Here is a 25,853-nt window from a genome sequence, read left to right as displayed (position 1 = left end):
CGAAAACTATTGGAAATTGTCATTTATTTAAAGTACGGTCTAAAGTTATTTTTAAAGAAATTAAATTAAATAAAATAAATTTGTTCGATTTTAATAAAATATTTATCAGATTTTCTATTTTATCATTTTCATTAACAAGATTCAAATATTGATAGTTTTTAAATAGCAGTATGCATAAAACATGGATAAAGAGGGTCAAATGAGGAATTAAATCTCCCGAAACTTTTAATCACGATTTTAAAATACATAACTTAGATTCTAAATCTCTACCAAAAAACGCAGAAAAAAACAATTTACTTTAAAATTCAAAAACAAAATTTGTTGGTGAAGACAGATATCCAAACTTTAAATAGAGATGTACCCTGAAACATTATGGTTTGATGTTCTTTCAAGGTCATTCATTATCATTCTGTGATATTTGCGATCGCTTCAACTAAATAGTCCTCCATTATCATCAGCTAATGATCATCTTGTTAAAAAAATCAGCTTGCTCAGGAAAATACTCCATCAATTCATCCTTTGTCACCCAGACAAAATCCTCACACTTTGCAATGTTGAACTTGTTTTTAGCAATTACTTGAGACTTGAAGAAGAATCTCTGGCAGAAGATTTCAGCAAAGAGAAAAATAAGCAAATATAATTAATTTTTACAAGAAGTGAGATAGAAGCACTGGAAAGGCTAGTTTTAGAATCATGTGACACAACCAAACAAGGTAAAGTCCTAAGCACTTCCATACGGAGCCAACATATATTGATATAAATAAGAATATTAAAAGAACCGAAGCTTCCATTAGTAAACCATAAGTACAACAAATTTCCTATAAATATACCTTATAGGATGCGGATCCAGATTGGTCTTCTGTAGGCTGAACAACCATATGGCCCATTGGAGCATTTCCAACAAAATATGTATTAGAAAGATCTCCTATGATTGATTCCAATGCAGACTCTGCACACTGCAAAATTAAAAAAAAAAGTTAATAAGGAAAATATACAGAAAAAGAAAAGGAAAGCCATATGTCAATGTTCACCTTGCGCATGGTGTCCTCAGATTCATAAACTTTCTCAGGAAAATGCCACAAAGGCTTTCCACTAGGAGCCCCATGTGCATTACCATAGACGAGAAGATAGAGTCTTCTATCAAGAGCTCTCTGTAATGACCTAAGTAGACAAGTAGTAGCATGTACAAGAATGAGCAGTCATGCAAAAATTATGTCTGAAAATTCATTTCTTTAAAATAATGAAAAATATAAAGGGACAAGTATAGATAAGTGTCTCTCTGTCTTCTCAACATTAAGTTACCAAGTCATTGAATGAGGATTGGTTATTGCCATAGCATGAGTGTATTTTCAGTTTGAACTAATAAGAGCTGTATACATTACTCTGAAGACTTTCATAAAGACTAGCGGCAAGTACAAGATAAATATACAAATGGCAAGTTTGCTCTACATTATAAAATCACGAATTTGTCAAACCAAATTTCATTCACTCACCACTAAAGCAGGCAAGGGTTAAAATGGAATTTAAAATCTAAATAACACTTGCTAATTATTATGCCTAACTAAACAACATGCTACAGAAAATAGACATTGGTCCACTCCCAAGGAAGATGAGGTCGAGCAAGAACCAATATTTCATTGGAGAAATCACATGTATTGAAATTACGGCCTCTCTTGTGTAGCATTCATTTTCCTTCGTATGTTTGAGAAATTTAAATGAAGTATTTTCTTACTGTAAATTCTCACATGGTCAGTCTACTCATACTGGTGCATACCTTTTATCATTGTTTTTGTCAGCCTCAGTGAATCGTGCTGCTGGCACATAGTCAATATGATAATCACCTTTTCCCCTGGATGTAACATAATTTTCATGAGAACATATGAAAAGAAGAAACTATCTGTATTGCCAGCTGTGATAAATCTTAAGTATATCAACACTTGTATATGAAAAAAGTGGATTGAGAAGGAGGCAAACAAAATAAAAATATAAAACATTAGTCTTTGCATCATAATCATAAATCTGGCCAACCAAGTTAAATAATCTTCAAGGCGTCATTAAATTTATAGGTTTGGCAAGATCCAAATCAACTATATGGCCAATGAAGTTATTATAAGGCTTAGCCAATCCTTACACTCTAAGCTAATTTTGTAAGATTAAGTTAAGTCATATAAATTTTAAAACAGTGACAAGTTTATCCTAGATTCGGTATTGGGTCACACCCATATTTGTCAATGCTTTACGATTTATTCCTAGATAAGGAGGTGGTATTGTTATTTGGGTGCATGCATTTATCCACCGAGCCCTGAATGTCCAGTTCAAAGTGAGGCACGGAGTGTTGACATCCTACACTGACTACAGAAGTGATTAATATAGTCCTTGCAGAGCTTGGAAAATCCCATCTTACAATCCAATTTTGTAGGATTAAGTTAGGCTTTTAATCAAATTTAAGAATAGTAATAAAATGTCATAATCCTCCTAATTAAATAAGGAAACAAATCATGAAATCTAAATAAATATGAATACAATCCTAAGAGATAATAAGGACATATGGAAGGCGGCCATGTGAGATAATATAAATACTCTAAAGATATAATAAACACATAATTGGATATCTTTCATTTACTCTAACAAATATATTTTACCTTTGTTTAGTTATCTATTATTGTCTTTTATATTCCCCTCTTTATTTTAACCTTATGATAGTTTAGATATTTCACTAGTTCTGTGGAAGGAGAGAATGATTTTTTATACAATAGAGTATATTAGCAATAGACTAAATGGTTCTTATCCATTTTCTATTTGAGTATATAGATAAATGCCTCCCTTACAGACATTTGAGAGTATTCACATAAAATAGAAGTTTAATAGAGGAAAAAAAACAATTTTGTTGGTTACTATTCAAGTATTTATCTTTTCTCAGGAAACTTGCAAATATGTTTTTTGAATATATTATAACTAAAAGTGCAACCACCTGCGGTGTCATAGTCAGTTCCAAGCCTGTATAAAGGAGGAGGGTTGTGTTAGGCCTTCGACAGCCAACATATAACTCACCAATACAACACATGGATTACTCACTATTTGAAATGCCACCTTGCGATCTCTCTCTTTAGAACTAATTAAATGTAAATATCAAAATATAAAAACTATAGACATAGACTTGAGTGTTTGTACCTTGTTTCAGATTTGTCAATAAATTCATCAGGATATCTGCGCTGATATTGTTGTTGCCACCGAAACCTAACATTTAAACCCCATAAAAAAACAGCTGGTACAATAGTCACTGCTAAAACAGGTTTTTCGTGTTGATTAATCGATCGACAACAAAAGAAATTCACCGGAATCTTTTATGAATACAAATCCATCCAAGAATCAGTGAAGGTCAAATACCCAATTCATTTATGTTTCCTAGATATAGATAGATTTTTATCAAGCAGAACATAATATCAAAGTCAGCGAAGGAAGAAAGTTACGAGAATTCTTGAAATGCGTAAACTACAGGGTCAATTTTGGGAATGACCACTGGCAGTCTCTCAAAGAGCACAGAAGCAACAAGGTTCTCAGAGCTTGTGCTGAATCCTCGCCTTGTCAAGAGAGGTCGAACCAATGACATCTTCATCCTGGATGTATGCAGAACCATCAGATGCACAAAAAGAAGCAAAAGAAAGAAGTATATAACCTGAGCGGGAGAGGATTACACTCTTGTTAGCAGAGATATACAAATGCCTAGTTTATTAGGATTGAATTTAATGTTTTTGCTGTCATGATTTCTTCCCTAATTATTTTTGCAGAAAATTTTGAAAATGCACACTAATGCTATTTTTTCAAAGATTTACATCATTTAAAAGCAAAGGCTTGATCTGCAGTATCACTCAAGTCAAGACACTTACAATAGTCATAGCATCATAACAAATCACATGTACCCATATCCATATCCAAAGTAGTCATCATTAAATCATGGTATCAAACTCTAGGATTAACCCGTAAACCCGTCCGAGTTCAAGAGTCTACTGATGGGTCACGAGTTAACTACTCGTGCGTAGACTCGTATATTAGCAGACTCTGACAAACTCGGTATAATCGGTACAAACTCGCGAGTCAGAGATCAAGTGAACGAGTTTCAAAGAAAACCCCAAAAGACCCACAAATGGGTCGTTTCGCTTAGTGTCAAGATTTAGGGTTCTCATTTCATACCTGGACCTGCTGCCTTCGTTTTCTATTTGGGTTCGTCGTCGTCTTTCTCGTCTCGCAGTGCCTCACTTCACATCGCCTTGCCTAGAATCGCGTCACCTTTCTTCGTTGTCGCCTCACCGTAGCGTTCTGCTTTCGTTTTAAAATAGGTACTGCGATTGGGGTGGGTTCTGCTGAGTGAGAGAGACCAAAGCATAAGAGATGGTTGTTACAGTAAAGTTAGTGAAGAGAAGAAAAGAAGGGTTTTGAATGTGTTGAAGCTGAGTGAGAGGGACCAAGTATAAACATCAAAGTCTAAACGATGTCGTCTGAAAGTACTTACACAAATATTCTCTTATATAAAAATTTACATTCTTCTTTCTTCACTAACTAGCAATTTTTATTTGGTTGAAAATAAATGAGTGAAAATTTTGTTTTATTTATTAATAAAAAAAAATATCATCAATATTATAATTTTTAACTACTTATTATTGTTAGAGAAAATGTAAAAAGTATTTACACAGTCGATTATAAAAATGTTTTCAACAATAAAAAATGTTGAAAAAATAAATATTATTGTTTATGTGATGTATCTATTATAATGTGATGTATTTTTAAATAACTTAAGCCAATAGTTAAGAGTACGACTTATATCAATTCTATACTAGCAGATAAATTATAGGTTTAATAAAGATAAATTAATTTCTTTTATTATATTACTACAGTCTAAATATATAGTACCTAAATAATGGTATCAACATTAAATATCTAATGTATAAATCATCACATATCAACCATTTTTCTTTACTTATCTCATTTGTTCAATTTATGAAAAAAAATTATGAAAATCTAATGTTATTTTAACAATAAGTATAAAAATTCTACGTAATAATAATTATCAAATGAATTGACCAAATAAAAGACTAAAATTAAATAATAATTTATACATGAGACTATATATCAGTAGATGGTATAACAAATTCTTATTACTATAAACTTAGATAATTTTAATATTAAAGTAAAATTTACTTTTAACATTCGGTTGAATTAGATTTAAAAAATTTATTTTTTAATATTCTAAGTGAATACATTGTATTATATTATTTTAATATTAGTTAAAAAATTACTCATAAATGCTACTTAAATTATGTTATAGAAGTGTATTAGTCACAACTAAAGAAAATTATTTTTTCAACCTCAATTATAAAATCAATGTTAAACAAGTTAGTACAAAATCAACATTGATTTCTCGACTAACTTAAAAAATATTTTCAAGATCGTCTTTTTATAATTCAACATCAATTAAAAAAAATAATTTATGTATGTGTTACAATCAATTCACTTGAACAATAAAAACTGTAATGCAATTTTGATATAATTTAAATGGTAAAAAATATTTTTTTATAAGAAATGGTCGGGAATCTCCAATTTTTTTATAACATTTGTTGAAATCAAGTTAATTCGTGACAAAAAAAAAAGTTTAAACTTAAAATTAAGTTAAAAATAAAATTGACAACTTACTTGTCTTCAAGAATTTGAGACATAATTCATCGTTACACTTCACATCCAATACACTATTTAATAATTACACTCATAACTATCTTTATATTATTACACTGTAATTAAAATAACATTTAATTACACGGCAAAAATAAGAATAAGAATTAGTAAACAATTATCGTAATAACATTTGAGAAAATTTACTATATGGACCATCCAACGACTTTATTAAAGACAAACCTTTATTAACAAACTAATAATACATAACTATTGAGAAAAAAATTAATCAAAGTATTTTTTAAACATATTATTGTATTATGGATTTAATCTTTGTCATGGTTTTGTATGCATCAAGCAAAATCAAATGCCAATCTTTTCTTTGGACACTATTTAACAAGTTGTCAATAGTTATTAAAATAATAAAACAGTGTTATATTGAAGAGAAAATTTAAAAATAATTTATTAGTTTCTTTCTCTTGGTGGTAGTTGCGTTGAATGTAACTTTTGACATTTATTTATGTCATATCTTAATTTCTAAATAAATTAAGACTCTAAAATCTAAACTAGGAACGTGTTTAGAAGACAAATAATGTATAAATTACAATACAGTTTTTTTCTTGTTAATTATAAAATAAAAAAAATATTAAATTATTTTTGAAGAAAATAAAAAAATTAAATAATGTGTTTACACATTGTCTATAACTACTAAGATGTAATTGTGTATCTTGATAGCATGGTTGAGTTTCTCTTCCTCCCACACATTTAGTGCACCATCATCACTTTGCATGTAAAAAAGTATTGAAAGTAGTATGTAATAACGGATTCCTCCAACCTTATTAAGAGGAAGAAAAGAAGAAATCAACCTTATTATGAGGAAGAAAAGAAAAAACCAACAATTTCAACTCATATTTTACATTATTTATCTTCTACTCATTTTCTGAGATTGTGAATACTCTTATCTAGAAGAAATATATAGATTATTATTAGGTGTTAAGAATATTTACTACATACTAAATTAATACAATTAAAAATAAATTCAAAGTTCCAGTTTGCATTTGCCACTCATGCTGAAATTTCAAGTAATAGACTCAGTTCAACTCATTCACACAGTCACATCCACCTGGTAATGTTAGGGATACCTCTTTTGATAGGCAACCAAAATAGGTCACAAATAAATTGTTACTATCAAACGTTATTAGAACCAGAGAACAAAAAAGGAACTTAAGTAAACTAGAGACTTTTGGAGTTTTATTTATTCATAACTTCGTGAATACTATGTTCCACTAGATGATCCAAACCAGCGAACAGCAGTATAACAATCTAGGATTTCTTAGAATGCTTATACGAGCTCTCAGCATATTAATATTAATTATATAAATATAATAATTGTAAGGTTTTAGTGACAACAGGAGTTTTAGTAAGAAAGGATGATTTTGCTAGAGCATGGGGTGGGAGAGATCCATGGGAAATGGATTGGCCAGAACAGTATCTACGTAATAGTGTGGATGGGTTGGATCCATCACCACAAACTGCATGTCCTCTGAAGGCTTCCAGTGCCGTTTCCTTTGATTAATAAACCAGTTGTTGATTTGCTTCTGATCCAGACCTGTGGACTCTGCAAGAGCCAGCTTCTGAGATTCCTGTCAATGAATAAACCTACCATCAAAACTATGAACATTGTATTCAAGACATTGTAATAGATTGAACAACATACGGATGGATAAGGCCATTTGTAATGTCTGCTCCACCATTCAAGCAATTGTTGCCTTGCTTCTTTAGGTAGCTTTCCTTTTTTCCTCTTTTTCATGAACTCCTGCTTCAGACTGCCCAAGTATCCACTGTACTTGCGCAGAAGCTGACCCTTTAATTCCCTGTCCTCTGCCTGGGGATCTATCATGCTCTGCACATCAACATCCTCTTCAGATGATCCATTCCTATCACCACCTTCATTACAACCTGAACACAACATCAACAGAACTCAATTATGATATTAATTTCTGAAACAAGCTTTTTTTCAATCTAGATTTAATATCTCGTCCCAACTAAATCCATACTTACAATACAAATACAACTCCAAAGTTAAATAACAATCTACCTAACTAAAAAATCAATAAAAACAGTAATATTAACTCAAGTTCGATCATAGTGAGATGAATACCTTCCCTCTACTTTTCTCCAATAAGAATTCTATGACTATCACACAAAAAAATCAACCACACGAACCACTGTAGTAGCCAGCAATTTTCAAACAATATCTACACATTGCTATTATTGCAACTAGTTAAAAGTTGAAACTAGAAAATAGTTTGAATTGATCATATACCACGTCACTGCATTATTTTCCTAAAGGTAAACTTTTGTGGCACGTTTCTGAGTGATTAAAGTGAATATTATTACAACTTAAATATATTTAACAGTCTTATACTTAGGAAAGAAAATAAAATATAGAAATAAAAGAATTGGTTTCTCTTAGTTGAATTATAAAGTAAAATATAGTATGAAAACATTTCATGAGAATTTAAAAGAATAACTACAAGTACAGCTTGCAATCATGAGGAAATAATTGATCTACACCGCTAAAAGTTTGCACTTGAATTGGTACATAGGATAAAGAGCCAGGTGCCAAAGTCCAAACATTATTCTATACATCTGAACTGAGAGAATGGACACTCCGCTTTCTCTAGACCAGGCAAAGTTATGGACCAAAAAGTGTAATCGTGAATATATACTGCTCCAATGTAACTTATGAATTATGGCTACTTTATCGATATACATGGACCCTTGCAAACATTCCATAGTACTATCTTTAAGCTACAATACAGTGACTCGTTAAAACTTAATAATGACTCGTGATTATATCCAGCAAACATGTAAAAGCTTTTACCCATTTGCAATTATAGTCATTAGCACAATTGCAGTAAAGTTTGACTAATGTTAATGGTTCCCATATTCAACTGTAGATTTCATTGAACAATCAGCATTATGCAGATATATGACAGTATGTATATCCATTTCCAGTTTAAGCTGCGCAAATAGATTAGTACCACAACTCTTTGGTCATAATCCTAACAAATATGACAAATGCATCTGAAGATTCAGTGCATATGGAAGCAAAACGCAATCACAGGAAAGACGATATGCATAGACTAACCCTTGAGAGTACATATTCTATACACACAACAGTTTGAGGAAACAAATTGGGCGACACAACTAGAAATTTTCATTTTCAATTGATTTTGGTTCACTCGTTATAGAATGAGCTGTCTTTCCTAACAAAATCTTCTGCATGCACATCATCAAGACACAAATTCTCAACACGTTTAAAAAACTCAACTATTTATCAACTATGCTCAACGTTGGCTTATCATTATTGCCAAGGACCAACCATCCAAAAAGCTTGAACTCTTTAAGACTAACCTAACCTAACTCTTTCAAGAAAGAGCCTAGGCTTGATACGCAGCTATATACAAAAGCACCTCGCTATGTTCAATTTCATCTTATTCTGAATTGGGAACAGGGAAGACCCAAATTCACCTTACCACCAATCAACCATAAAAGGTTCTTGTACCACAAAGTAATTATCATGCTAATAAATAATAATGGGATGAAAGATGTTTACCCTTCACACCAAAAACCCTTTGAGGCTGTGAAGTGAAAGAGGAGACTATCATATCTCACAACCATAACAGCATCTTTTGGAGGACTTAGGATAGAGAGAAAACTAAAATGTAAAAGATCTTTTTATTGCTTGGATAGAAAGAAAATAAAGGAGCAGAAAGCAAAAAGAAAATGCAATCATGCTAAACTCAATTTATACTGTTTCGAAATAACAAAATATAAAGTAAATAGCCACTTTAATCCTTTACTTCCCATTCACTTTAGATTATTTCTTCTATAAAAATTTAATGCAAAGTAAATAGCCCTCTTTAAGTCCATAAATATACCAAGACTATAAATGGCAGTTCCCAAAATTTAGTTAGGATAAGGGTTTGTTTGGCATTTGATTCATTTTCTCGTTCACTCATTCCATTTTTAAGAGAAAATATTTTCCATAGTTACTCTAAATTGTTTATTTCCCATGTTTTCTCACCATTCTCAAGGGTCAGAAAAACATCTCACCAACAGAGTTCTTTGAGGTTATCACTTTACTAATACCCTTTATTTCCAAATGATACTAATTTGAATCTACAGAAATAAGTATTTGGCAGATTCATTTATTGATCCATACAACAAAATCATAACAGAAGAATTCAGATAACTTCATTTCTTTCCCTGTTTGTTTAAGATAAAATACAAATTTAAGAACTAAATTACTACAATTATTTATATAAAAGCTGTTTTGCTATCCGTTATGGTTAAAGAATCAAGAGTAAAAAAAAGTTTCAAGTACACTCTAGTATCTGTTTTTTTTTTTTTAAAATTATGCAGAATATATTAAATTTTTGTATCTTAATAAAATAGTTGGTATTTTATTTTTCATTTTTACATCACTATATATACATATATAAATTAATTAAATGTTAGAGAAAAGTAGGAGTATGACTAACAAAAACAATAACCATTCAAAAATTTAACAGAATAAAAATAATTTAAAAAAACTGACAACTAAAAAATAAAGAGTAGTATAGTATTCAATATTGCAAATAAAGAGTAGGAGTATGACTAACAAAAACAATAACCATTCAATAAAGAGTATAGCAGATAAAGTGATATGGTAGCAAATAAGAATAGAAGGTTTCCTCTATAGTTTTAGTTGTAGTTAAAACTTCAAGAAATATAGTAATGTTTCTATGTTTACTGCTTAAATTCACTCTGGCAAATTTTAAAATTCTGCACTTCTCCCAAAAGAACTTCAGCCTTTTCTGCCATTTCTTAGTCTGCTTATTACATTTCCAAGGAGAGTATGTAGCCAACTCCTACCCAACAATTACCACTCCAGGGCAAGAAGAAACCCTAATCCCTAGGTTATTTACCAGCAAACTTCTCTCGGCCATTTCATCCGTCATTCTATTCATTTCAAGTAGAAGAATCTTTAACACATAGGAAGCAAAACAAGCTAAACCTGAGAATCCCGTTAAAATCAAATGGACGACAATAATGTAACTAAAGTCTTATATTTCCAAAGAAGACAGCTGTATATATGTCAATGTCTAGCACACACGAGATGACGAATTAGCAAGATACCAAAACAGTTTAATCAATGCACTAACACCAAGAAGAGGATACAGATATGTACCACACCATCATCTACACTTTGGCAGACAAAGCCACGCTTTGAACAAGGGCACCGATGCCAGTATTTGAAACCCTCACACATACAAAGACTAGCTACCAAAATAAAATACATCATTTAAAGGGAGCCTATAGCCCAATGATTGTTAAAGATATTTAAAGTTGAAAAGAAAAAGTGGTGCTTCATCAACTTTAAGCACATTTCAATACTCACAACACGCTTTAAAACACAGGCATGCATTGGTAGTCAATTACTCAAACATCAAATACTAAGCAATCAACGTTAGAAACAACCTGACAACTTAGATATACTCCTTAGGAGTAGTTATTTAAGAACAGCTTCCGATGTTTTTTTAATTTTTTAATTGGAATTAATGTTTTTTCACGATAATTTATGTAAATCTTTTGTTAAGTTCCAATTCTGACATGAGAAGAACACTTACTCACGGAAACAGCTATATGCAAGTTTTTTCACCAAACGTTGATAGATCATCGTATTAAATATGAAAAATAATTTCAGAAGATAGCATAGATAGAGAGAGAAAGTGGGTCATCACCGAAGTCGGAGGAAGAAATAGTAAGATTTTTGAACTGACACTCAATCCTTTGAAGGAAGAGCATGGCTTCTTTTAAGGGTTTGGAGAGTTCTTGTTCGTACTTGGTGAGCATCTCGCAGTAAGCTTCCATGAACTGATCCAGAGCTGGATCTTCACCTAAGCAGCTGGATCCAGCTGCATCTCCTACCATTGTCACCGCAGAAGCACATGATTCCTCTAACCTGGCAACCACTTCAGGCGGGGCTCCAACCTGCGAAGAACGTGTGAAAACCAAGTATCGTGTAATATGAGAACGTGCTACAAAACACATAATTTCCATTAAGTAAACTGTCTTTATCACTTCTGCTTTAAAGGGTTTTTTGACTTCTTTGCAAATTCTCTTTCTTACGATGGAACATAACTTATCAACATAGTGTTTTTAATAGAAAGAAACAAAAAAAACAAGTCCACAATTCACAGTACACATGCCACACAACTCAGATCCGAAATTGCCAAAGAAAGGGAGTGTGCAGAAAGTAATTAATTTAGCATGGATCGTTTTCAACCACAAAATCTGTCTACCTTTTTTACACAAGGAGGCGGGGGGTGTTTGGGGTGTACACATACATCACACAGGACTCAACAAGTTAAAAGCAAGCTTTTTCTTCTTTTCTAACCTTCTGACAGTTGACGTAAGCTGCCAAGAGACGGTGATAGTGAGGATGGGCCATGATCTTGGCCTTGACAGCAGAAGAGGAAGAAGAGGAGGAGCTTCCATTGTTGTTGTTGCGGTGGTTGTGGTGGCCACTCTCCCTGAAATAGTACCCTACCCCAGTGTTGTTGTTATCATCGTTGTTGTTGTGGTTATTGTCGAGCATGATAGAAGGAGTTCCACTGTTACTGCAGTTGGGAATGAAGAGACAGTTTGTGTTTGCATTATTATTGGTATTATTACTAGGATTAGGATTTATTGGATGATGACCAGCATGATGGGAAGTCACCAAAGGCATCATCGTCATTGGGCATAGCCCACCACTGTTTTCTCCAAAAGCCAACAAATAAGAAGTGCCATTAGAATTACTACTACCCTCCATGGCTTTCTTGCACATTCACTCACTTGTCAACAACACAAACACACATTCACTCACTCATTCACTGTCTAATCCTTTTTGCCAACCAACTACTGTGGTTCACTACAGTTGTTCACTCACTACTTGCTACCCTTATAACATAGAACTAAAACAAACGCACTTCCTTCTCTTATTTTCTCTCTCCATTTTATGAAGTCTGAATATGTTTGTCTTTCAGAGCTCTCCCGGGTTTTATGGTAAAAGTATCAGGCTTTTTACAGAAAATCCTAAATAGTGATAGTGGTGGCTATAGTCAGTTACATGAAGTAAGTAGTATAGAGGTTTTCCCACTTGGCTTTTCTGGCAAAGCCTGCACAGAGTTTTCCTTAGGAAAATGGGTGTTAAATGTTAATCTTTCTTTCCAGCATTAATGAATGAATCATTTTCTCACACACACACACTCTCTCTCTCTGATTCTAGTGGTTACACGGTTACACCTGTGAGTGAGAAGACACAGCAAAGCGCACGCGGAGCACACTGAGAAAACGATGAGTTAGCGAACAAGAGAAGGGGAGAGGGTTCGTGTAAGGCACTGCTACAAACAAAGGCTTTTACCTTCCCAATGAAAGCTCTCCCTCTCTTTTCCTGCACTGCCACTGATACGCTGCCATTCCTGGCATAAAACAAAACAGAAGAGAGAGATAAAGAGGCAACCAAGTTTTTAATTTGTTTAGGAGAGAAAGGAACGATCAAATCGAGGAAGAGAAAACAAGTTACCTACTACTGACCATGAATGGAGAAGAGATAGGTTTATGTTTATGGGGCACGGAATCAACCCTTCCGTTCTCTCTCCATTCTTTGATGGCAATCCCTCCACTCATTTAATATTCTCACTCCCTTTGTCCTCTTCTCACCACAGTGATTAAAAAATTCTCTAGTCCCACAAGTACTAACCTATATTTATCGCACCAATAGGGTTTTAACATCTTTGATTAAATTGGTTCATGTTGTTTAGCTCCCAAATAGAAGTTTCATGTCTCTAAAGATTAGCGTTAATACAGAATACTTTATTATTAATTCTTGCATGTGCAGAGCTAAACACGAATGAATGAAATCATATCACGATACTTTCTTCTCTCTAGTCTAACTCTTCTAGATAGTAGTTGGTATAGTAACATATATGATCTACAAATACGATATAAACTAATAATAACTTCGACGGAAAAAGCGCGTCTGTGACTAGGTAAATAAAGCTGGCAAAGTTTGTGGGACAGTCCGAATGTCTCTTCCTTTCAATCTTTTTTTCTCTATTTCCAGCACAATAGGTTTTCTCTATATCCCATCCCATCTCTCGTCCATAATAAAGGCCTAGAGTAGCATCACTTCCCGTAAAATACCGTAGTGAAAGCACCTCCATCAGGTTACGTACAAATTGTCGCTTCCCATTGTCCCCCTCTCCCGGTTTTACTCTTCATTTTTCTTCTCTTTACCACACTTCATTTATTGTTAAGAACTACATACAACAATTCATTTCCTTTTCTTAACTTCAGTAACAAATAACTCTTTCATTCAAATGATATTTTTGTGTGTGCTAGAGTTAATAATCGGACAGATTATAATAACTTATATTAGGTAGTGTATAATATGCGTATGTAACTGTTAGTACATTGATACTTTCTGAAGGTACTTGTAGTTCTTCTTCTGATACTATTTCTGCTAGCATTGGTGCTAATGAAATCAGAAATTGAAATGCAATTTGCAGGATAGTGTACTGTACTGGTGTGGTAGGTCTAGGAATCTCCACAGTCCATCGCGCTATGAATGAATGACCACTTCAGGCTGCTCCGCTGAATAGTTTTCTGTCTCTCTTCCTATTTTTGCATCTTTATTCTTATTGTAGCCACTAGCCACACTTAGAAGTAATTGTATCTTGTATAGGTTTTTTATCAGTGTGTAATGTATTTTGCAATTAATCTTTATTTCATTCTAAAATGTATTAATCTGTCCTTTATTATTTGACACATATTTTTAGCCTCTGATAAGAAACAGACAAAAAATGCACTGTTAATAAAAGTTATTATGATACAAAAAAATCCATGACGTGGATAGTCTCGTGAATATTGTCGATTTTGACTTAAAATTGGTAATCGAGTACTCTAATTTTCACCTAAACTTGCATTTTCATTTTTCTCAAATGTTAGAGGGAATTATGTCAGTTTCCAAATAGCCATCCTAGCTCATTTCGCCATAAATAAATAATATTCTTCTTCCTTTTGTAATTTCTATTAAAATTATTGTATACGGAGTCTTATATGAAAAGATGGCATTAATATATATATATATATATATATATATATATATATATTCGACTTAATAAAACAAGAAATCTTAATTTTTATTTTTTTTACTTTTTGTTAAAGTCTTACTTATGGTTGTTTGTCTTTTAGGTTTTTATTTCAACTCTTATCGGATAAATGTGATTCTAGAAAGTTTTAGGTTCTTTTATTTTCTTATTATTTGATTTCCTTGCTTTTGTTGTATTATTTTCATTTGTCCTTTTTTTAGTGGGAACTGTTTATAAGGTTAATGAATTTTAATTTCATTCCTTTTCAAAATCATAATTATTAATCTCTTAATTTAAGTTATAATTTAATTCTCGATTCTAACATGCAACAGCAGTTAAGAAACAACCGTTAAAAAAAAGCCAAGTACTACTTATATTTATAATAAAATAAAGAAACTAATTCTAAATAACTAAATATATTCTTTCTAAAAAAACGAAAGTCATAATCATATTATTTGTCTGTATAAAACATAAGGTGACATTGTGATATTTTTTTAATGTATAATTACTTTAACTTGACCAAAATTTATTTCAAATATTTTTCACATTTTTAATTTACATAAAAAATTATAACTTGTATAACACTCAACCTAAATAAATAAAAAGTCCATTGCTAATAAAAAAAATCTTGTAATTTTGAGAGTAATTACATTTGTATTGGTTTTTCTCCTCTTCTTAAGAAAATTTTGTGCACACAGAAATAGAGAGCAAGAGCTCCCATAACCAAATACGGCTACTTTTGATGATGTGAGGTTATAAGGTTGTTTTTTTAACTGTGCTGGTATGCTAATATTTGTAATTGGATTTCTACTTTACATTGTTTGGTTATTTTAGAACCTGATTTCTTGAATAGTCTAAAATATTATAATATGAACTGTATAATACTGAATACTTAATCAAAGGGTATAGATCAGAGTGAAAGTTACAAAATATCTATTTTAGTACCGGATTCACATGAATATTTTATATAAAAAAATTAAAATAATATTTGATAAGTTTTGGTCATTGAAACGCAATACATATCATTATGAATTTATAAATTAAAGAGGTGTAAAATATCTAAAAATAGTTTACTTATTCTGTCAATTTTTCTAAATATTGATTTAAAAGCCCAAATCTTTTTGTTTGGATATAAGTGCGCAAGATTTATCATATTATAAAAAATAAAATCATTTAAAGTATCTAAAAAAATTCTCTCTACAATAAAAATTGAAATAAAACCACATTCCAACACGTATTCAAACAAAATTACATTCGAAGTCATGTTTTAGAACTGGTAGGCAAAGAAGAAACTGAGTGGTATAAGGTGTTCAATTTTTAATTATTGATCGAGAAGGAAATTAACAAATTGGATTTCATTGAGATCTCAACATGTTAAAACAAATAAAGAGTGCACTGACTTTGACTTTGCCAAATCCAATTAAATCAATGACGATTTCAATTTGTAATAATGTTTTAGACAACAGATGCACTTCTGCAACTTACAAGCTTGGTTAAATTTTTATGTTTTCAAAACAGGGGGGTCTCATTTAAACTTTCTTCCAGAGTATACCGTACAGAATAAAATATTATATTTTTATTAGCAAATAAAAAAATTATATAACGTAATAAAATATTTACGGCAACCTTTTTGTTATTGTTTATATATACAAAACATAAAACGTAAGTCTAGTTAGATACACTTAACTAATACTAAGCTCTTACCCACGTGATATCAAAATATCACACAAATATTATTGACATGAAGTTTATCTAAATGTCAATGTCTAGCACCATCTAGGACCAAGACTAACTAAATTGTGGTGTTCATCATAGGGAGAGAGAGTTCCAACATAATCTACTAAATGTGTTCTAATTGTCTGTAACCTTAGTCACTAAATAAGTCTTTGAATAATGTATTCCAACATTTTCTTGTAGTTTATATAGATAGTATTGTTAGGGGTCAATCACCACATCCGAAGTATTGTCCACTTTTGAGGTCAGTGTTCCTTCACGGTTTTATTTTTAAAAGACACCTCAGTGGATTGGAGGAAAAAAAAGTATAAAAACTATCATTGACCTTGACTCCTGAGCGATGTGGGATTCTATTGGTAATACCAGAACAAGCCCCCCACTCTTTGGCTAAGGGAAAAAGTTTATGATTCCCACATACGATGTCATTGTTTCGACCTCAAGTTCGAGAGAGAACATCGCTAGGGTCAATCACCGCATTTGAGGTATTGTCCGCTTTGGAGGTCGGTGCACTGTCACGGTTTTGTCCTTAAAAATTCAAATTTTATGAAAAGATACTATAATATGTACATTAAAACTTTGAGAAACAGTGTCAAAGATCAAAGTCCATGAAGACTTATAAATAGATGATCACTTACTGAGAGTACCTCAACTCAAATTTTAGCATTATATTCACTATATACACAAAATTTGATCCTCTTACTGACTTAAGCTTCGGAGTATTTCCTGTAAGGGGCCCCCTCATTCCTTGGAGGTTGAATCACTAGAGCTTGAAGGGATACCATTAGGCGAACGAAAATGTGTCTCAAGCCCTTTAGTTAGGGGAAACCACTCCCCTTAGACCTGGAATAGGGAGCTTGTTCCGGTACCGTCAATATAATCACATATCGCTCAAGAGTCGGGATCAATAACAATATAACTACACCTTTCGTCCTCCACCTTCCGAAACCTTTTTATGATAAAATCGTAACGAAGCACCGATCTCCAAAACAAACAATATATAAATGACGATAATTGACCATAATGGTACTATCTCTCTTACTTAAAATAGATATATTTAAAAATAAGTTGGGCAAGTTTTATCTAAATATTTTTTAAATATATATATACATGTAACCTAGAATGTATGTGTGTTTTGTTGCAAGATAGGGAGAGAGGCACTAAATCATTAAACAAGTCAAATAACTAAAAGGAACCTTCCAGTAAAAAATGAAACCAATTCACATAGTGCAGTATTGTGAAGCAAAAACAGTGTACTTGATAAAGGTTGCCACATATTTTCTGACATTGATGTAGAATTTATCGTTAGTCCTTTGGAAAAGAATTTGTATAATGAAATGGGTTGCTCTTATACTTAAATGTGTGAGTCTTAAATAATTATTATTAAATTTTTTTAAAATAATAACTAAATTAAAAAATTAAAAATAATTAATTACTATATTAATTAAATTAAATAATAATTTTAAAAAAATATTAATATATAATATAACTTTTATTATTAATAAAATATTATAATATGATTTCTAAATTAATATGTAAATTATCTATTAAAGTTTTAATTATTAATATTTTAAATTTTAAATTATTTATTTTTAATTTAAAAAATTAATTTAAAACATAAATAATTAATAATTAAATAAGTTTAAAATTTTTATAAATTTTACTAATAATAAAAATTACTTCAAAAGCTAATAATTTTAATTTATAAAATAATTTTTAATTTAATTAATAATTTTATTTAATAATTTCTTTGGAACTAGTATAGGTGATTTTATCTTATATATTTAGTAGCAAGTTGTTTTATGATTGTAATAATCATAGTTTTATTTATTGTATATAAGTTGAAAGACCTTTTGTACTTTCTGTTTATATCATCTTGTACTAATAAAAAGGTATTAATAAATAATCAGAAGATTATCAATGTGCTACTGTGATAACAGTCTTAGGAAGAGAAATGAATGATTAAGTTGGCATATATGTCAGGAGGTACGTACAGCGGTGGAGAAAAAAGGGTGGCAACAGTGTTAGTAAAAAAATAAATAAAATAGAGAATTTGGTTACAGATTGATTGTGATCATTGTTAGGGTTAGAGTTTAGGGTTAGATTGATATTAGGGTCAGGGTTAGGGTTTAGGGTTAGATTGATATTAGGGTTAGGGTTGGAAAGAAGAGAGAGGGAAATGGGTAATGAGAAAAAGCGACAGAAAGATGAGAGACGTCACTGGAGCGAGGTGTGATAGTGGGTGGGGGCATAGTCTCATAGCTGGGACACCAACCCTACAATAGCTTTCCTTTTTTTTTCTCCCTTCTCATACTTTAAGTCACCTCCATCTACATTTCCATGATTAGACATAAAACAGATCATTTCTTTAATTTCACCTACTGAATAAGGGTCGAGTTAAACATTTTTTTTTTCATTTTAATAGATTATATAAAACACTATTTGTATTTATATAGCATATTTAAATACTACGTGATATATGAGAAATAATAATATTTAGTTATGCATACGCAAAAACAATAGTAAAGCTCATGATTGCACAGATCATCCAACTCGTAAACTCTAATAATTTTTAAACCATATTATATGTATGAAAAGTGAATTAATTTTGTAATGACGATCCTAAGAATTATATTTATAATGTTTTTTTAATGTGGTTCAAAAGAAAATGTTTATTTTGGGTTACAATAAATATTGATGTAATTCTCTTATTTGAATTGATGTTTGGAATTCCTTGTATGAAGTATTTAAATTTTTTTTTTTTACTTATTTTAACTATTTGTTAGAAATTATTGTATTATTTGTACAAATTATTATTTTTACTGTTGTTGTCGGTTAGAATACTAGGTAGGTAAATATTATAGGTTTGAAAAAAAAATATTTTTTGGTTGAGTAAGATTTTTTTTTACTTTTGTTGGATGATGATATCTTATTGTCTTGTAATCTATATAGTTATTTGTGAGTTTTTCATTATTATTATAGATTATTTTGTGTTTATTGTATTTTGTCCTCTTTTGATTGAAAATTGATTACGAGGGTTTTGATAGGATCTTATAAGAGTTGTCCAATTATTTTGATGTGATTTTTTTTTTTCATATATATTTGAGAATTAATTTGTTGACTTGTATTAAACAAATTCACCTGATAATTTTTTATATAAAAATTGAAATTTTCTAAAATATATCATTTTATTTATTTTTTATTGATAAAAAATATTATTATTGTTAAATTGATTATCTATTTTTTTTATTAAAAAATAGGTTGGAACCCGTTAAAAAATATGCGAGCACGAACATCAATATCTCGAATACGAATATCTTTCTGTTCAACCCAAAATTGATTTATTTCCACAACAAGATATAATATACACACACACATGTTCTATCACAGGTTTTCTATTTTGCACGATTGTAATCAACTCGATGTGATTGTCACTGATATAATGAAATATAACCAATATTTGATCAAATATATTATATCAACCTAGATTTTACCTGATGTGCAAAATGCTTTAAATTGATGAATTTTACAGTTTATTTGCATATTTTTTATAAATTCATGAACTTTATTTGATGCACTTGAAAGTTTAGCTAAATTTCTTTTAATTTTAACCTTTTGATATTCTAGCTTGAGCTAATGAAAACTTTTATTATTAATTTAAAATAAATACAATAAATATTAGTTAAAAAAATTTACTATATAAACTATGGTTATTTGAAACCATAACTATGGGCTAAATCAAGTTATTGAGTTAGAATATTTTTTTATCAAAAAAATAATAAAATAAATATTAAAGTATATAAGAAATATTTCAACTAATCTAAGAAAGATTCCATTCATAAATCCGAAACCCATAAACTCTAAACTTTTCCGTAAACAAATAAATAAATATGATAATGAAATAATTTATTTAGTTTACATAAGAGATTCTATTTTTAATTATGATGCTTGTTCATTAAGTTTCATCAATCTAAATTCAAACACAATTCAAGTGAATCTAATACAAACAAAAATCCATAAATTGAAATTTCCATAAAGTCAAAATCCAGTAGCAGATCCCAAATACTTACTCGAGTAAAATTCAAAACAACATCTTTTCTATGCCAGTCATCTTGAGAAAGAAAAGACCGTCACCTCCTTCGATACAAAACATAACACAATAACAATTGAAGTAAAAAAATAAAAAATAGATAAATTATATAATAAAAATTAAATATTATATGAAGTCCAAACACTAATAAAAAAAAATACTTATATTTATGATTTATACAAGTACATGTCTTTACTTGTGACACACCGAAAATTGAGTCAAGAAAATGAGAAAATGAAGAACTCCATTTAAGCGATAGAAATAAAATATTTTAACAAATGAATTATCGAATTGTTTTAAAAATGGTATATATTTATAGCTTTAGATTAATTTATGTATTTCTGCATTTGAATTCGCATTTCTCTTTTATTCCTTACTCATCAGCGTAGATCTTTGTCATGCTCTACTTGTTGGAGTTCATTTCATGTAACCATACCACTTTTACTCCCCGTACAAAATTCTAATTTTAATCAATACTCATATCATGGTGATTATCTTTAATTATGATCGTTTGATAAGAATATAAAATATTGTTTATTAGGAATATTTAGTAATATTAAGTTTGAACAAACCGTCTAATGCGTTATTATAGTATGATACTAATATTAAACATGTTTAACTGTGTTAACGATTTTTTTATATTTTAATTACCTTTTTTTTTCTTATGTAAAAGGTATATGTTTATTACAATATTGTCATATTCTATCACGTTAATATTAAAAACAATATAATATATTGCATATTAATTTAAAAAACTTACTTTTTAATATTTCATTTCAATTTTAATAAGAATGCTTTGTATCACTTGCTAGTAATTTTTATTTAAATTTAAAGTTGTTTCTAAGAAAAATTGTAATAGTTAAAAATGGTTTAGAGATTGATTTTTATAAATTTATGTTTTTTACTTGAATTTATAAAGATAGAATAATTAAAAATAATTTATTTAAACTTATACTTAGTGTCACAACTTTATTTAAATTTCTTTATTAGGAAATTTAAATTTGCTCACATTAATATTTTAGATTATGATTTTATTTAAATTATCTTTTGAATAAAAAATTATTTGATTTGATTTTTATTTTTTTTATAAATAATATTATTTAAAAATTAAAAATGATTTATAAATAGAAAATAATTCTATTAAAATAAAGTGTTCAATAATGACTGACAAAAACAAGCATATGAGTATGGGATAAAGAATACATCCTTTATAACTTTGATAAAAACCCTGGAACCACAAACAGAAAAAAAATCCCCAAATACTGCATCCTCCTTCCTGAGAATGTTGAAGGTGTTCTGAAGTGGATAATCCTTTTGGTCACCCTTAAGAAATTATGAAACTTGAACATGCCTATTAATTTTTTTTAACAGTAAATAAATATAAATAATAAATATTTGGGTCATATACAAGTGATGAAAACAAAACACCCCAACTAAAATTATCGTTCAAAATAGTTTCACAAATGACACTAAAATGTTCAATTTAAAAATTATTTTTTGGATTTCTAACATATAATTCTAGCATGATTTCAAAAAATGTTAATAAGAATAAATACAATAATTTTTTAAAAATTAAAAATTTATTTTTTAAGTTTCTATTATAATTATAAACAAAATAAACAATCATATATAATCATGAATATTTTATATTATATATTATTATTATGAATGTTTTTATTTATTTTCATTTTTTTAAGCTGTTAATATATTTCTAAATAAATATCAACTAAAGTGTCTTATTCGATAATGATTTTAAGAAGAGAATAAAATTTCTTATGTAAATTAGTTTTTTTTTTTAAATTTAGATAAATAAATTATATTATTTTTATATTGAGTAAAAATATATTTAAATTTATATATTTAATTAATCTTGTTTATAGATGATTTTTTGAATATATAAATATTGATTGTGAGTTTAAATAACTCATGATGTTACGAATGATGTTTATAATAGAATCATATAAAGAACTCTCATAATTTTGTTGTTTTGATTAAGTTTTTAAGGACTTAATTTTATTGTTTTAATTAAATTTATAAAGACTCGACATATATTTTATAAAAAATAAAGTAATAAAAGACTATTTAAAAATAACATTATTAAAATAATTGTAACAAATATGTAACGGTCTAACTCGTATTTAATACTGTAAAGTGCTTAAGGAAATTAGACTTTATTTACACTACAACAAAATCATGAAATAGAAACCAATTTATAGAAACCAATAGTAACTAAATTAGAGACCATTTTATAAATTAAAAAGAAATTTGGTTTCTAAATTAATTTTTATTATTTTCTATTATTGTTAAATAGTTTCTAAATTGGTATCTAATTACCAACAAAGGTTTTTCTACCAAATTTAGAAACCAATTTTTTTTTTAGTTTTTAAAATGGTCTCTAATTTAGTATTGTAACTAATTATTTTGGTCTCTAAAAATTAGTTTTTATTTCATGATTTTTTTGTAGTGTTAGTTTTTCACATTGATCTAATTAAACTCTTTAATAGATAATTTGTTATATATAATTTAAAATAATCATGACACGTAATGTTTTTGTGTGTTACTATCGGTAAGAAAAAATAAATAAACATGAATTATTTTAGGGCTAACTCAACCCTTATACATGACCATAACATAACAGCTTCTCAAAACTCCTTATAACCTACCTAATCCTTATAAACTTAAAACAACAAACACCCTAGTCAAAGGAATAAACCTTGCAAAAATTCACTTAATTGAAAACATATCAGCCACATCATCAATGCACCACTCAAAATAAGTAAAATAACCACTCAGAATAAGTAAAACAAGCCAAATGAGATTTAGATGTTATCCAAAAATCAAAATAAAGTAAACATTTTTAAATGCTCGATTACCTATCTTAAAAAAATATAGATATGATTATTCGTGTCGTTTGAGATTTCATGTGTCCTTTCAAATTTCATTGTTCAATAAAGATAAATAATTTGTGAAAAGGAAAAAGAATGATAAAAAAATGATGAATTACTCTTGCGTACGTTACGTAGTATATATTAGAAGGTGCAGAAGTTTGAGTAGACTTGGTGGATGATTCACACACTCTCACATCACATGCAATGCAACCCTCTCCAATGCCATTCTCTCCTTGCTATCTGCTGCCTTCATTGCCTTCTGCTTTTGCCAACAGCGACAGTTCGCACCATTTTCTTTCGTTTCTTAATTTTCTTCTCTGTCTTCTCTTCTACGCTGCTAGCTTCTGTTCTTTGTTCAAGAAAAGAAAAGACCACAGAATCAGTCTTTCATGATCTCTTCATTTCATTTGCTTACATGTGAAGAAACTTTCCCTATGCACTCCATTCCATTCTTACTTTTCTTCTTTCTTTCTTTCTTCTGTCATCTAAACAAACACACTCCAATACCCCTTCTTTTCATTTCATCAAACCAAACATGGGACTAATGTGCTGCTACCTACGCAAGCTCTGCATGCTGATTAAGACATAAAGAAGGAATAAAAGACTACAATATATTAATTTCAGTAAATAGTTTATATTACATGTGACAAATCTATCGATTTTAATAATAACTGTCTTAAAAGTTACATGGTTACTATGGTTTAATTATATTATATTAGAAAAAATAACACGAGTCAGTATCGTCCATGCATATGGTTAATAGAAAATATTGGGTAGGGTCCATGCGTGTGTGGTTAAATTAGTGTGTTTTGCACCAGAAGGGAAATGACAATTACTAAACTTTTGATTTTAGGCAAATCAATCAGAAAAGTATTACGTAGTATATATACTTTTAAACGAAACAGCCAAAAGATGGTTACTAACAGTGTGATAAGAGGCTTTAAGGAGACATGCAGCTTTTAGAATGGTGTTAACTGAGGGCAGTGATTCAAAGCAATGACAATAAACATCATCATCAACCTTGAAGCATAATTTGGTGCTATTATTTGATTGATATTACCATCCCTAAGCTATCATTTGTGGTTACTTTTTATGCTAGCTAGTAGATATCATTGGTCTTCCCACTTTCTAAACGCCTGTGGTAGATTCAAAAAAGTAAACGTCTATTATATTCAAGCTCAGATAAAAATGAACTTGTTACTTCGGCCAAATGGATCTAGGGTGTGTCTAATCTTTTTTTTTTTCACCTTTTCTTTTTGGTTCTTGATCTCCAAAAGAAGACCATTATAACATAGTGTTAAAAATTGAATCGAGAAGTAAATGATTGCAAACTGAAAAATAAAGAAATATTTATTATATTTAGAGTTATTTAACAACTTATAATATATAGGATTATGTCTCTAGAGTATTATATATATGTATATATTAATTTTTAATTATATTATTAATATGAAAAAGTTAAAATTCTGAATATACCAAGAATTATGAAACAAATTTCTAACATATCTTTCCTTTTAACATTTCTTTATTATTTAATATTTAAAAAAAAAAATTTACAATCAAAAAAGTGTTTTTACAACTTTTCACCAAGAAAGATGCTTTTGCAATTTTCTTGTAATAAGTGCTTTTAAAATTTTCTGTAATTATTTTTAATAATTTTATAATAGAAAACCGATCCAAAGCAAAATGTATAATATTAATATGATTTAATTTGATTTGATTTTTTTGTGTGTGTGTGTGTTTTTTTCTTGTTTTACATTTTTTTTATATGTTTATCAACCTTTAAGCCCCAACAAATAAAACTACAGTTCTTGAACCTCAATTTGAAGGTTTGATTCCATATTCAAATAATGTCTTCTCCTATGATATTAAAGAAAAGTGGAGGGATAGAATTATATGCACCAAACCAAACATTTGGCTTTTCCCTGGTTTAGGTATATGATATAGTATTAATTAAGAAGATTATTAAATTATCTAAGAAGAGTTTGGTAGAAGAATAAATGATGAGAAAGGAGTGGTGGGTCCATGGCACCTTTGCAATTGCACATTATCTATACACCACAGAAGATGATAAGGAGAAAAGTCCCCACATGTTAGTACCTTCTTCCATCCATCTTTACTATCTTCATATGGTTAATTTATTTCACTTAGTCAGAAGGCACCTTGCTACTTCAAAAGTTGGTGCGATGTGTAATTGATATTTCATCACTAGTGTTTGGCTCACAATTTTCCAACATAAATCAAATCTTGCTTTTTCTCCTAAGCATATCTATCTACCTTTTCTGCCAAATGGAA

General features: G+C 29.6%; 2 protein-coding genes across 6 annotated transcripts; both read right to left on the bottom strand.

Moving 5' to 3' along the window:
* Positions 1-200: 200 nt before the first annotated feature.
* Positions 201-4,498, bottom strand: LOC137832196 (large ribosomal subunit protein mL46). The gene is made up of 7 exons (XM_068640233.1): positions 4,192-4,498; positions 3,471-3,617; positions 3,172-3,237; positions 1,775-1,849; positions 1,032-1,161; positions 831-956; positions 201-598 (listed from the first exon to the last, which is right to left on the bottom strand). The coding sequence occupies exons 2-7, from the start codon at positions 3,614-3,616 to the stop codon at positions 455-457; spliced, it is 687 nt and encodes a 228-aa protein (XP_068496334.1). The 5' UTR covers position 3,617; positions 4,192-4,498; the 3' UTR covers positions 201-454.
* Positions 4,499-6,888: 2,390 nt separating this feature from the next.
* LOC137832194 (homeobox protein SBH1) lies at positions 6,889-13,678 on the bottom strand. Of its 5 annotated transcripts, none has more exons than XM_068640228.1 (6): positions 13,283-13,678; positions 13,121-13,178; positions 12,113-13,042; positions 11,457-11,706; positions 7,382-7,623; positions 6,889-7,307 (listed from the first exon to the last, which is right to left on the bottom strand). In XM_068640228.1, the coding sequence occupies exons 3-6, from the start codon at positions 12,542-12,544 to the stop codon at positions 7,104-7,106; spliced, it is 1,128 nt and encodes a 375-aa protein (XP_068496329.1). In that variant the 5' UTR covers positions 12,545-13,042; positions 13,121-13,178; positions 13,283-13,678; the 3' UTR covers positions 6,889-7,103. The 5 variants fall into 5 exon arrangements, with proteins under 5 accessions (XP_068496329.1, XP_068496332.1, XP_068496330.1 ...); XM_068640231.1 differs by having other exon boundaries at positions 12,113-12,335; positions 13,283-13,415; XM_068640229.1 differs by having other exon boundaries at positions 13,294-13,403.
* Positions 13,679-25,853: the final 12,175 nt, after the last annotated feature.

This window comes from Phaseolus vulgaris, chromosome 6 (genome assembly GCF_000499845.2).
Source record: "Phaseolus vulgaris cultivar G19833 chromosome 6, P. vulgaris v2.0, whole genome shotgun sequence".
NCBI classification, from domain to species: Eukaryota; Viridiplantae; Streptophyta; class Magnoliopsida; order Fabales; family Fabaceae; genus Phaseolus; species Phaseolus vulgaris.
This window is presented reverse-complemented; position numbering and strand designations above follow the sequence as displayed.

What these genes read in the sequence shown, in the direction of transcription:
- LOC137832196 (XM_068640233.1), bottom strand. Translation starts at nt 3,616, where the DNA reads ATGAAGATGTCATTGGTTCGACCTCTCTTGACAAGGCGAGGATTCAGC. An exon ending in GACAAAAACAATGATAAAAG is followed by an intron (nt 1,162 to 1,774) that starts GTATGCACCAGT and finishes TTGTCTACTTAG; the next exon opens with GTCATTACAGAGAGCTCTTG. An exon ending in CTGAGGACACCATGCGCAAG is followed by an intron (nt 957 to 1,031) that starts GTGAACATTGAC and finishes TTAATTTTGCAG; the next exon opens with TGTGCAGAGTCTGCATTGGA.
- LOC137832194 (XM_068640228.1), bottom strand. Translation starts at nt 12,544, where the DNA reads ATGTGCAAGAAAGCCATGGAGGGTAGTAGTAATTCTAATGGCACTTCT. An exon ending in CTTACGTCAACTGTCAGAAG is followed by an intron (nt 11,707 to 12,112) that starts GTTAGAAAAGAA and finishes CGTTCTTCGCAG; the next exon opens with GTTGGAGCCCCGCCTGAAGT. An exon ending in ACAAATGGCCTTATCCATCC is followed by an intron (nt 7,308 to 7,381) that starts GTATGTTGTTCA and finishes ATTCATTGACAG; the next exon opens with GAATCTCAGAAGCTGGCTCT.